This window comes from Meriones unguiculatus, chromosome 16 (genome assembly GCF_030254825.1).
Source record: "Meriones unguiculatus strain TT.TT164.6M chromosome 16, Bangor_MerUng_6.1, whole genome shotgun sequence".
NCBI lineage: Eukaryota > Metazoa > Chordata > Mammalia > Rodentia > Muridae > Meriones > Meriones unguiculatus.
In genome coordinates, this window is record NC_083363.1 from 23408713 (window position 1) to 23422771 (window position 14059).

The 14059-nt window shown below is 48.3% G+C and overlaps 1 protein-coding gene across 1 annotated transcript in view; it reads left to right on the forward strand.

Moving 5' to 3' along the window:
- The first annotated feature begins 4210 nt into the window (after positions 1-4210).
- The window catches only part of Hkdc1 (hexokinase domain containing 1), a 38447-nt gene continuing 28598 nt past the window's right edge, over positions 4211-14059 (forward strand). Inside the window, exons 1-2 of the mRNA XM_060369462.1 lie at positions 4211-4377; positions 8802-8964. Of these exons, the coding sequence (XP_060225445.1) occupies positions 4315-4377; positions 8802-8964 (226 nt within the window). The 5' untranslated portion in view covers positions 4211-4314. The remainder of the gene's footprint in view (positions 4378-8801; positions 8965-14059) is intronic.

The following is a 14059-nucleotide window of genomic DNA, read 5'->3' on the forward strand; positions in this document are numbered from 1 at the left end:
ATGGTAGTCACTCGGCCTTTCCTAGGTGCCCCTCACCGGGGTGGCATTTCATTTTCCTGAGATGACAGCCTTCATCTCGGGCCTTTGTCCTCTTCCTCCCTTGCCCCTGAGTGAAGGACTGAAGTGCCTAGGAGATGTGATTCTTCAGATATCCTGCCTGGGAAGTCTAGCTTCTAGAATGTGCTTTCCTCTCTGACTTAACATGTGCAGTCTCTCTTGTCCATGTGGTCTCATAAAATTCCCATGAACTGAAGCCGACAGTGGGGCTTTAACAAATGGCAAGTTACGGTTCTCCAAGCTTCTCATGGGCAGTGAAGGACAGGAGGGCTCTGTGGTTTAGCAGATGACCCTGGAGATACTTGCTACCAAGGAACCTGGGTGGATCTGAGCTTAAATTGTCACCATGAGAGCAGCTTGGACTTGTTAAGGTGTGACGTGTCACCTTTTTGTGTGGGCTTGTGGTAATTTCCCCGTGTGCATTTCATCATAATTATGATTGTGTCCTTTCTGAAACATAGCCCCTGTAGTTTTTTAATGGGCTTTGAAATACCTGCCTTAGAGCCCTTTGTGGATTATTGTGGATTCCTCTGAACCTCAGCATGAGGTGTGGACTGAGGATATTGACCTCAGCTCTGTCACTAAAGATCTGGGAGACTTAAAAGAAATGTGGTTAGTACATATCTGGCTGCCATTGATAACCCGTGACTTAGTGCTTTGCAGATTATGTCTGTGGACAAGTCCACACCTGCAGCACGTCAGCCGGCCTTTTGAAAGATTACTATGTGTCCACATGTCATCAGACTCTGCCCCAAACCGTTGTCAAAGTGCAGTCACTCTGTGTTTACATCAAATTAATACCTTTAGAGCTCAGCATGGTTGCACACACCTTTAATCCCAGCACCCAGGAGGAAGAGGTAGGTAGAGCTCTGAGTTGAGGCCAGCCTGGTCTAAATACCAATTCCAGAGTACCAGGGCTCCATGAGACTGTATCTCTAGAAGCAAGCATTTGTAGGATATAGTGGAAAGGCACAGCTTGCTGAGAGACCATCACAAGTGTTATGCTAAGATTTTCCTATTGGAAAGCTTTAGAAATCTGGGGAGTTTTGTTTTGTTTCTCTTTATTGCCCTGGCTGTCCTGAAACTCGCTCCGTAAACTAGGTTGGCCTCAAACTCAGAGATCCACCTGCATCTGTCTCCCCAGAGCTGGCATGCACCACCACCACTGGCTAGAGGTTTTATAGACATGGAACTACCACTGCTCCCTAAATGCCTGTCCATATAGGATTGACCTTGGAAGATCCTTATCATTTTAATTCTTTGATAAAGACCAAATTTTTAAAAACGTGTATGTTGTCTGTGTGAATGTTTGCTACTTGTGTACATGCCTGTGGAAGCCAGAAGGGAGCATGAGATCCCTTGGGGCTGGAGTTACAGGTATGTGTGAACCACCATGTGGGTGCTGAGATCTGAACTCAGGTCATCTGAAGAGTTGTAAGTACTCTAACCACTGAGCTGTCTCTTCAGCCTGAAGACCAAATTCAAGAGGTTATTCCTAGGGGGCTGGAGAGATGGATCAGAAGCTAAGAACACTGGCTGTTCTTCCAAAGGTCCTGAGTTCGATTCCCAGCAACCACATGGTGGCTCACAACCATCTCTAAAGAGATCTGGTTCCCTATTCTGGCATGCAGGCACACATGCAAGCAGAATGTTGTATAAATATTTTTTTTAAGTTATTCCTAGCATATTTAGGTAGAGTTAGAAATGGGCGTGAGTGTATAGAGAGCTTCTCTTCCTATACTGAGGTGCTGGGTCAAGAGGACAATACATATTAGCTATTACAACAGTGATGACACTCACGTGTGACCTTAAGCAAAGTCCATAACAAGGAATAGTCCATGAGAAAATGGCAAGCCAACCCAATTATTGTATCTCGGTACTATAAAATGAAGAGTCTGTCTAGATGACGCTGGTGATCTATGATCACATGATCTTTAGTAATCCTTAAACCTCTGGTTACTCAGCTAGCTCACACCTGGACAATGCTGGTGTGCTTAGGTCAGACTGGCGTGTCATATAACACGAATAGCCTTTGGTGTCCTTTGCCTCAGTGAAATTCCAAAGGCTGCCGGCCTGTCTCGGGCAGCTGGAGACTGCAGGGACCTGTGGTTATGATTGGTTTCTTTCTGCCCACTGCCCATTGTAATCTCATATGCCAGCCTGGAGCAGATGACCTTAGCTGGCGCACAGGCACTTGAGATGGAATTAAGGAACTGGACCATTCCTGGGCAGGCAGCCTGCCCAGGATTTGTCTGAGAACATTTCTGAGTACCAGGAGTTCTGCGTTTTGGGGGACTGAGTTGAAACTGAAGGTTAACCTTTTGTTTGCTGTGTGATAAGCAAAGGAGATAAAAGTCATAGTTTGGGAGTAAACAGACAGCAAGGGTCGAGGTTTCTCCACCTGGGGAGGTTGTTATGTCAGTCTGTGGAAAGTATATAATCATCTAATCATGACTGGCCTAGCCAGACTTCCGGTGCTTTCCAAAGAGGCAGCTGCCCCTGCCCAGGCAGTGGTCAGTCACTGCTTTGATTGATAAGATTGTTCAGCAGAAAAGCAGGCAAAGCTGAAGCTATGAGCTGACCAGGATGACACAGCCTATTCAGAGGACCCCTGTACAGTGGAAGACTGTAGACACTGGGGTGCCCGTAGCCATCTAGTTAGCTGTTAATTTTGCAGCACATTTTCTTCGTGTTTGGGAGAATAGAGTCAGGAATTTGTTTTTCAAGAAAACCCATTTCCTATTGGGAAGGGTCTGTTGAAGTGTTGTCCTGTGTTTTGTTTTCCAAATTAGCTGAAACTTCCACCCAGCAGGGTCTCAGTAGTTACCGAGTGAGCCCTGGGTGGATGAAGACGAGTTTGACAGTGGTCATGCACTGGTCACGAGCTGGGCCCTGGAATCAAGTTTCTGTTTGCTTCCTGGCTGAAGCATTTACAACTGTGATTTCAAGTGAGCCATTTAGCCTTTCAGGGCCAGCTTTCTCGTCTCTAAGACACGGTAATTAAGTCCCCCATCCGCGGTAGTGGCTGTTAATGCTAGTCTTCCTGAATTCACTAACCAGCCAGTGACTGGGAGGAGTGTAAAGGTTGGCAAGAAAACCAGGTGTCTTCATGGCTGCATACCCTTCCCACCTGGCACTTCCAGCAAGGCCTGGTGGCAGCTTTCTTTCTTTCCTTTTTTTTTTTTTTTTTTTTTGACTTTTTGAGACAGGTTTCTCTGTGGAGCTCTGGTTGTCCTGGAACTGGCTCTGCAGACTAGGCTGGCCTTGAACTCACAAAGATTCACCTGTCTCTTCCAACCGAGTGCTGGGATTAAAGGTGTACACCCGGCTGCCTCTATTCTTTCTTAATACCTCCACCACACACACACACACACACACACCAGCCCCAAGTTACTCCCTGTGAAATAAAGGATGCACCACCACCACTGGCTAGAGGTTTTATAGACATGGAACTACCACTGCTCCCTAAATGCCTATCCATATAGGATTGACCTTGGAAGATCCTTATCATTTTAATTCTTTTAAATTAATTTTAATTCAAAAACTTGGCTTACCACTGTTGAGCATTGATTGCTTTTCATTAACCATAGTAGAGGAATCATCTCAGCATTTTTGGGATCTGAGACCAGTACACTGCTCAGTCTCAATTAAGATGGTGCCTCAGAATCTGGGCAGTGGTGGCACACGCCTTTAGTCCCAGTGCTTGGGAGACAGAGTCAGGTAGATCTTTGAGTTCAGGGCCAGCCTGGTATACAGAGTGAGTTCCAGGACAGACAGGGCTACACGGAAAAACCCTGTCTCCAAAAACAAACAAAATTGTGCCTAGAGGGCCTGGGCATCTGCAGTTCTGTTGCTTGCTGGAGAAGAGAGGAACCATGGAACTAGGAGTTACTGCTTAAAGTTGGCTTTGTTTTATGCCTTAAGTTGTCACAAGATTTTTCCTGGTTGAGTGGGCTTGCAACAGAGGCCTGAGTGTGTTGCCTAGCAACAAGATTTTGTGGTGCCCCGTTCTCAAATAGTCAAGTAGCCCATTAGTCCCCAACCTCCCCCTCTCGGCTGGCCTGCAGCTCCCACCAGAGCCTCTGAGTGTGTGGCAGAGGGAGGGACCAGCGACGAGGGAAGTTTAATCATTGATCCGAGCAGCTGCAAGTATTTAGTTCTAGCACCGAGCTCCCAGCCTGAACTAGAGGTGTGCAGCACTCACAGCGACTGGACGGAAATCTCTGCCTGTCCCAGGGACAACCAAACTCGGGGAACATGTTTGCGGTACACTTGATGGCGTTTTACTTCACCAAGCTGAAGGAGGATCAGATCAAGAAGGTGAGGACTCTCGAGGCTGAGGTATCTGGCCCAGTCTACATTGACAGACCCAAATGACTGCCTCTCAACATCAAAAGGGATTAAGGCGCTGGGGCGGGAGGGGGGTATGTCTCTAGGGGCAGAGTGCTTGCCTAGCTGGTGTGAGGTCCTGGATTCAAGCCCCAGCATGGAAAGGAAAGAGTATTTAAGCGACTTTATTAGAAAAGCTACTGGGAGCCAATACTAATGACAGTCTCAGAGGAGAAAGGTAGCGAGTCTCTCACATTCCTTACTGTACCGAGTCCTGCCTTTCAGTCAAAGCCTCTTGGCAAATATGGAATATGAAAGTCTTTAGAAAACTCAACGAACTTTGTGCCCAATTCAGGGCCATTTAGGGGTGAGGCACAATGAAGGTGAGTCATTTGTAAAGAAGCAAGACTTTTAAAAGCATGTCTGATTATTTATGTGTTTGAAATTACATAAAATAGGGACACCAAGAGAAATACATGTTTATTTTGTTATTTTGATACAGGGTCTTATTATATGGTCCACACAGGTCTCAGGCTACTGCTGCCTCATTCTCCCAGGTATCTGGGATCACAAGCCATTAGGTTTGGCTGAGATGTAAATGTTAATACACTTGTATTTTTGGTAAGCATGTGCCATTGGCCGGTGGTATCCTATTAATAATGGTGTGGACTTCTGGCTACTTTGCACCAGGCTGTGATTGGCTGATGAAATCAGGATTCTCTCCTGGCAGCTAAAATGAGCCCAGCCTGCTTCACTGGCTGCTGGCAACTGCAAGGAGGAGGCATGCAGCTTCTCGATGGATAACAGGAGTTCTCTGGGCAGCCAGACTCCGCCAAGGTCACCCGGGCATTAGAAGCAAAGTGGGGATGAAGCTGAAAATGGCAGATGCCTCTGCTAGACCTCAAAGTGCTTTCTGAAATATGAGAGAGAAGTTTGCCCCTTGTGGCCCTCCTGTACTGGTGGGTAAACTCCCACTGACTACATTCCCACGAGAGCCAGCAGGAGGCTGAAGAGCAGAAACCCATCACTTTAACAACTGTTTCAGCCTGTCATGTGCTGGCTGCTCTGGCTCTAAAGTCCTTGCAGCCCTGCCTCAGAACTCACTTTCTGTTTCTACCTGCTGGGCAGAGATGCTACCCCAAGTGAATCTTTGAGACTGGAACCTTTAGGTTGCAAAGTCCCATCATTTCCCTGACTCCATACAGTGGCTGGCCTTTTGCTCTAGGCTAGGATAAAGCTGGGGCATGTGTGTCTACCACCATGGGGACAGGCTCCACTAATACATTCCGGATTCTCTGGAAGAAGGGCCAGCTTTGTTCAATACTTGGGTTGAGTTCCCCCCTCACCACAGAAAGCTAGAAAGTCAGCAACCGCCAGAAGCCTCCCTAAGCAAGAGTCTAGCCGGTCCTTTGGGCTTGTGGGTAGACAGGTTTGTAGCTGGTCTGAGTCACAGCTTGGAGGACATTCCTCCGCAGGTCAAATCAGCTTGTCCAAAGGCAAAGAGCATTGTCAGAGTGGAATTACCACGTGTAGTGGCTCCTGCCCGACCATTTGCACACTTCCTGCCTCTGGAGTTGTCAAGGTCCTGGGACACGTCCCCTTGCAAAGATTACTCCTCAGATCCTTGCACCATGTTTGAAAAATTTCAAAATGACATTAAGACAAAAAGAAGGCCTGGCATTCATTTCCAGTTCAATATATTGACATATTTGACCTATTGATAATGCTGGGTTGGACCTGGTCATTGACCCACAGATGGTTCATTCATTAGAATGAGGAAGACTGGGCTTTCAGTGTGTGTGTGTCTGTGTGTGTGTATTTAGAATTTAGTAAGTCAACATTGCAGAAATGTGGAGATTTCCTTGTAGTCCATTAAGTACATGAACTCAATGGCATTTCACTTTCCCTCTTGCTGGTTGTTTGGAAACTTTCAAAGAATGTTTATTCTTTCCAACAGTTAAAATATTAATATATCAAAACAATCATGTTCAGGTTCTCCCCTGAAATTGCTTCCTGATTTAACTGAGCATACAAACCAAATTCCTTCAACAACAACAACAAAATAACCACTACAATGAACAGTGGCATATATTTATTATTCTCTTTTTTGGCTAATTTTTTGAGAGTAAATTTCAGAAGTCAAGTCAGTAAATCAAAGTGTGGAACCTGATTATGGTTCAGTTTGTAGGATGAGACCTTTGGACTGAGTGATCTTTCCGGCCCCTCCAGGCTCCTTCCTTCTATAACTGAGCAGACTAGAGATTTGAGGCTCCAAAGCTTGTTGGCTCTCCTATCCCTTTTGGCTGGGGGTCTCTGAAGAAATGGGCTTGGGTTCCTGCCACTCACGTCCTTGTGTCTGGTACATGTATCTGTCTGGGTTGAAGATGGTGCTTTTTCTTTTTGGTCCCAACATATATCTTACCATCCCTCCTAGCTACTGTTTTAAGAAGGTACAAAGAATAAACAAACAAAAACCCTTAATTTGACATTCTTCCATGACTCATGCTCACTGAAAGAGCACCAGTGACTCAAGATGCTAAATGGTCCTTAGATGGCCGCTTACCTGTCACCCCTCCCCCATGACATATCTGAGAAGGCTGTCTGGATGTCTGGAGAAACTCTTTATGCTCAGGCTGAGCAGTAGGTTCAGGGCTCTGTCTGGGGGCTTTGGCGGGACAGTAAAGGATCCAGTTGAGTTCCCACATAGGGCATTCCATCCTCCCTCTGCCCCAATTACTTGGGTCATGTCCTTTCTACCCAGTTTTCTCCATTTGTGCAAGTTTGTGCCAAATGATTAGTCATCAGCAGCCAAGCAGGAAGCCCTAATGAAGCATGACCTGGTTACTTCCTAACTTCTCACACATGCTAAAAGCTCAATTGTCCTCTGATACTTTTCTGCACTCTCTGCTGGCTGACCCCTTCCAGGCCCCAGAGTCAAGGGGCCATTTCATCATCTTGGGCCTTTTGATTGGGTCGTTCTGTCCTCTGAGGCCTAGCTGAAGAAGACTGTCCCTTGTGTCCAGAACAAAGGTGTGTAAGATGCTTGTTGGTACAGTTTGTCTATGGGGCTTGTGGGTATGCCTGTGGAGTTCATAGTCTAGGTCCATTATGCTATCAGGGCTCTGATTGTTGCCTGCCTCATCTTCAGCTATGAACTGAAATTTGGCCTTATCTGGTCACCTTAAAGGGTCGTGGAAGTTTCGTAGAGTGACATGCGAAAAAACACTTTGAAGAATGCAACACATGTTTTCTGACTTGAATAGTGTTCTCCTTCTGGGAGTGTGCCTGGAATCAGGCCTGCCTGGGATCTGAATGGGAGGAGATAATGCCCAGCAAATGTAACAAGCTGTTTCTTCCTGCTGATCTATAATCCATCCTCAGGAGCCTGAGAATTAGCAATTGACTGAGACATTTTATTGCCATTCTTAACGTGACATGTTACCATAAGGAGACTGAATCATCACAGTGATTGTATAACTTCACATATTTTGGAGCAATGCTCCTCTGCCTCAATCCTGGTTACTTAAATGACATCTCATTTCCAATGACAATTTGACATGATTTGTTTTGTGTTCTGAGGCTCCTGTAGTCCAGGCTGACCTTGAACTCCCTCTACAGCCAAAGATGATCCTGAGCTCCTGATCTTCCTACTCTACCTCCTATGTGCTAGAATCACAGATATGTGCCACCATGGCTTTAAAACTTAGAGTTCTAGTTAGTGAGCCTCTGTCTCAAAAAGTAAAACAAAACTTCATCTGAATTAGGATAACGTCACTACCTCACTTAAACTAAAACAGAAATTTAGAAAAAGATTACAATTGGAAATCAAATTTGTTTCTAAGTTTCTTAGCATCCAATAAGCAAAGAAATGTTTGGATCTATCAGTTGGCTGGAAGAAAGCTTCCGTGGTAACTCAGGCAGGGTGACACATACGTGCAATCCTGCTCAGGAGGCAAAGGCAGGAGGATAACTGGTTTCAGGCCCATATGGGCAACTTAGCAAGTTTCTAGGCTACTCTGATCTACATGGCTGCATGATGAGACCCTGTCTCAAAGAGAGAGAGAGAGAGAGAGAGAGAGAGAGAGAGAGAGAGAGAGAGAGAGAGAGAGAAGTGCACAAACCTGAGCTTTGAGGCAGAGCTAATCCTCCCATCAGAGAGACAGTGGGGAGGCCCTGAACTGGGGAGCAGATACTCGAGCACCATCATCCCCGACTGAAGTGGGGTGCCACTTCTTCCAGTCTGCCCTCTCTAGTCTCCCATTCTGTTCTCCCCTCCCCTGCCTTGTCCCGAGGCGTGCTCATGGCAAAGCCGTCCGCAGTCAGGAGCGTAGTCCTTGGTAGACCTGAGTTCACAGCCTCAGCTGGGAGGGCAAGCACCTGCAGTGCCAACCCTGGCCAACCCGCATGTGTTCCAGGTGGACAGGTTCCTGTATGACATGCGGCTCTCAGATGACACCCTCCTGGACATCATGGCCCGGTTCCAGGCCGAGATGGAGAAAGGCCTGGGGAAGGACACCAACCCCACTGCCTCAGTGAAGATGCTGCCCACGTTTGTCAGGGCCATTCCCGATGGCTCAGGTAAGTGGGGCTCAGGCTGGCCGGGACCCCTTCCCTCCCTCCCATACCTTAGCTGGTGAGTGCCTGTTGCTTGCCCCTGTCCCTCCTTCCCCACATCCCTCTGCCTCAGTCGTGCTAACTGGGCACTTTTGGGGTCCACAGGCAGGGACCCTTTGATTTTTCCTCTGCCCATGGACTGTGTCCTCACTCATTCCATTTGCCTCCCTGCTGAAGAGTCCCCCCCTTTTGCTCCTGTAAGCGTCACCTTAATCTTCCAGGTGGAGCCCAAGAGCAACACTGCCTCTCAGGGAAGTGCCCAGTCCTGGACTAGGGGCTTGTTAGGACCCTGTCACAGTGGTGGGGACAGTCTCCAGATGCCAGGGTTTAGGCACTGCACTGTTCTGAGTGCTTACCAAACACTGGCCTCTGACACATGTTGAGTAATGGAATGAGGCCTTCTCTCCTGGGCCTTCAGCTTCCAGGCTAGAAATAGTGAGTGGTGATAGGAAGCATGTGGTGAAGTAATGAAGTGGCCACCCAAGGAACCCAGCTCCAGGCCCAGCTCTGTCACACCTTCGTGACTTCAGACAGCGCTTAGCCAATTTTTTTCATCTGTCAGATGAGAGAACTTGACCTGTCCATACGCTCACTGGGTATCAGACCCAGGGCCTTGGCCATGCTGGACAAGTCCCTGTCACCGAGCCACATTCTCAGCTCCTGTGCATTGGGCTTCTGTTGTTCTTCTGCTCTTGGGGTTGAGCTCAGGGACTCTGAGGTAGTCCATCCAGCCCCAGATGATGGCCCCAGCAGTCTCCACTGGGACCTGGGTTCCATGTTTGTCTGAGGGTAAGATCAACCTATCTGCGACAGCTCCTAAACACGGCCCCTAGAGACTCCAGTGATATTCCCACAGATATTGTGGATCAACATAATACAATTGTGCCATAGTTCACAAAGCTAGAAGTTTGAACTAGGCCTCACTGGGCTAAAGTCAAGTTGCCAGCAGGCCTGTATTCCTTCTGGAGACCTTGGGGGCAGTTAAGGGAAGACCATTTTTTTGCCTTTTCTAGCTTCTAGAAGCACCTACATTCCTTGCCTTGTGCCCCTTTCCATCTTCAAAGCCAACACTGTCTTCAGATCTTTCTCTGACTCTGGCCTTCTGTCTCCCTTTTCCATATCTGAAGTCCCTGTGATTACATCAGGCCTTCTGAGAAAACCCATGCCAATCTCTCAACATAAAGATCAGCTGATGAGAAATTCTAATTCTGCCTGCAGTGTGCAACCTTGGCTCTCCTCTGCCATGTGCCCTAACACAGGAGTATGATCCAGAGATTGGGATGTGGGCCTCTGGGGTTGAGGAGGGGCATTATTTGGCCCACCACCATAGCCTAGTGCTCTCTGGCAGGAGCCATGGGCCTTCCCCACCCCCTAGCTCTCCAATTGCTACTCTAGCAAGCCATAAGATAAAAAAAAAAAAAGTGGTGGTTTTCTTTGAGCACATAGTGCCATTGTGGAAGGCCTCTCTGTCATGTGGTTCTCCCAGAATATCATGGGGTGACTGCTGTTGCTGGGTCTCTCTGGGAAGCAAGAGGCTTCCCTGGTTTCAGGGTATCAGTGCTCAGAAGCTTGGGGCATACTTAGGGGACCTTGGATTGAGTTAACAGGATTTTGGGGCCAATGCATAGGTCAAAGTAGCTTGGCTAGCAGCATGAAAGGCCCTGAGATGGCGATGGGGGAGACATCACATCCTTTCCTGCAGGTGGGTGCTTGTGGGCAGTGCACTACCCAGAATAGTGCTTCTCAGCCTCCCTACTGCTCCGGCCCTTTACTACAGCACATGTTTGCTGCCTCCCATACGGTTCTGTTGTAGCTACTTCATAAGTGTAATTTTGCTACTGTTATGAATGATAATGTAAATACCTGTGTTCTCGACCCACAGGTTGAGAACGGCTGACCTAGAGGCACATAGAATTTGAAGAGGTACAACCCTACTTTGATATCTGCGCCCTGCCTCTGACACTAGAGGAGTGCTTCGGGGACTGTGGTCCTTGAAAGGTCACCCAGGGCCACCTGACATCTGACTCATAGGGTGTGTGTGGGGTGGTGAGGAGTTCCAGGGCTAAGTTCTCCTACCATGTGCTGGGTGTGGCTCCAAAGCAAGGAAAGTGGCCTTGGGTAGTCTGGTGGCTGTGGGACTGCTTCACAAAGGTTAGCGATGAGGCCCCCAAATTCTGCAGCTTCCTTCTCTTCAATCCAGGACACACACCTTGTATCACCATCTTCTGATGATCGCTTATTACGTGACACGGTGCCATGCCATTTGTGGTACCTGGCTGCCCAGGTCTGGACTCTCTGATAATCAGATACCCTTGGCAAACCATAGGACCAAAGTGGTCAGAATATTGTGCCAAATTGTAGGTTGTCAGGAAGAGCCAGGGACTTTCTGCTTCCCCCTGAAGACTGCCCCCTTACACTTCCTGAATTGAATGACAACTGACAGAGCCTCAGGAGAAAACTTTCAGTTTTGTCAATGTGTCCACACACAGGACAACATGAAGCTCAAAAAAAGGGTTGACTGGTTGTGGCTTTAATACCATCCTCAGAGGGGAGAGGGGAGTGAGGGCTCTAGGTAGTGTCAGGGGTAGTAAATGATTTGGTAGACATGATGTGCACGAAGGGCAGATACAAGTATGGGATGAGGTGTCTAGGTGCCGGTGTTTGATTTTCAGCCTCGGACACTGTGGTTTGAGTTTAGTCTTCCTTAGCTGATGAGTATAGAAAGATGAGGGAATTGCTGGAAGTGCTTGATTCAGCTGGCCTGTGTACACAGAAGCCAATAGGAAACCCTGCCTCAGACAAGGCAGAAAGAGGGGACAACACCCCAGGTGATCCCCTGACCCCTCTGCACATGTGCTGTGGCACGTGTGCACTGACATTCATACACACATACAAATCCTTTAAATGTCCCCAGTTCTCCATAGTTCTGTGAGCTGGCTTAGTAGTTTCGTAATTACCAACAGAACCAAAGAAACTAACCTCTCCTAATCCTTGTTTGGTAAAATCCTCCTGGGTCTGCTTACTCTCTGTAGCTCTCCTTGCTCTGAACCTGCCTGAGGTGTGATTGCTGAGCCTCAGTGGCCGCCAAGTCAGAAAGTTCACCAGGGCCAAAACCCTCAGAGTGAGTGCTTTGTGGCACCTGCCTCTGTGCCAGCCACCCAGGCAGTGCGGGGACAACCACGGAGTGACTCTTTGTTTCCATGAAGCGAATGTTCTCTTTGACCTTTGCCTCCACCATTTGGTGGGGTTCGGGATGAGTCTCAAAGCCCCGATGTGCTCTCTCAGACCAGGTTGACAGGGGCTACGGGTGGTTTCATACTTACTACAGCATGAGATTTGAATGCACCTAGGCACTTTCTAGACATGGTTCCATACCTTCCTCTGGGGAATATGGGTCTCCAAAAATCTATGTATTTGACCTCAGGGTGCCCTTAGGGGGCACTGTACTTAGAAATGGAAAAGGAGCTGAGGTACAGGCTCCAGCAGTGGCTTAGGGAGTGTTAGGTTTCAAATCTGGGACAAAAGTGGGTGCTGGCCAGCAGGTTCTCCCTGCATTCCCCAGTCCCTGTCACAGGGCCCTCCTGGCTGGCTAACCCTGCCTCCTACCCTGAACTCTCCAGCCCGGGGGCTGGGCTGCTCCTTCCTGTATAATCCAACCATTTTGGTTACCCATGCCCTTTGTACCTTGGGGTAGCCTGGCTGCTTCCGCCTGGTTCTCCTCTCTTCCCCCCTCCCTTCTCCTCTCCCTCTTCCACATGGCCCAGTTCAGGGTCATGTCCACTCTGGACTCTCCCACATGTCTATGCTAAACCTTCTCCTCCACCATACCCAGGGGCAGTCATGTCCTTTCCTTTTTCTCTCTGTCTTTTCTTCTTTCCTTTCTTTTTTATTTATTTTATTTATTTTATTTTATTTTATTTTATTTTTATTTAGGGAAGGGAACCCAGTTTCTGAGGACCTTCCCCCTCTTGAAAGGCTGTTCTTTTTTTGTTTGTTTGCTTTGTTTTTGTGCATACTTGTGTTCGTATAGGTGCACACATGGTGTGTGTGTGTGGTGTGTGGTGTGTGCATGGGAGTATGGAATTCAGAGGTTGATATCAGTGACTTCCTCTATTGCTTTTCCACCTGATTTGTCTCTTATGAACCAAGTGATCACTGATTGGCTAAGCTGGATGGCCACCAAACCCTAGGGATCCTCAGTCTTTGCCTCCCCAGTGGTGGCATTAAGGACATGCACTACTGTGCCTGCTTTTTACTAGGGTGCTGGGGAGGAGACTCAGGTCCTTATCCTTGGCAGCAATCACTACTAGCTGAGCCCTCCCTGAAGCCCAGAAGAGGAAGGCTGCTTTCTTAATTAATTGCTGAAAGGCCCTTCTTATCCCCCTGCCCCCAACCCCCCTCCCCATTCTCTTGCTCTGCTTGGGCAGAGCCTCCCTCCCCCAGGGTCCAGGAAGTCATTCCTCTGGGGTTAGAGTCACACCACGTGGAAGGGATCGTACCAACATGGTTTTCATGAAATGACACCTTGAGTCACCAGGGAGTGAGGTGTTTGCACAGTGATAAGGGTTTGATGTGGGGACAGGGGAGGGGCTGACACTAACTGGTTCTCAGCTTGCCACCTCCCATTCCTGCTGCAGGGCAGTTTCCTCTGGTTGGAGGCCTTTTTCAAAACCCTCAATCAGATTTGCTCTTCCCTTCTTTAAACTCTTCTCTCTGTGGCTCATCCTCACCTTCTGTGACTCAATCCCAGGCCCCCCAATCTCCCACCCTCCACACTATCCCCTGCCCCACACTTCCCCCAGCTCCCACTGCCTGCCTGACTCCCCCTTAACACTCTACTTTGTCTTACCTCTGTGGGGAACTGGAGGGCTCTCACCTTTCATGTGCAACCCAAACCCCCAACCAACCTCCCAGGCACTCACCCCACCCCAGCTTCCTAAGCAGCGCGTTATGTCCTATCTAGCACTGTACTTCTGATAAGCTCCCCAGGGCGCTCACACCCTGTCATTTTGGCCTCCTGGCACCTGGCACTGATACGGAATGGGTGCTCTGTGAATGT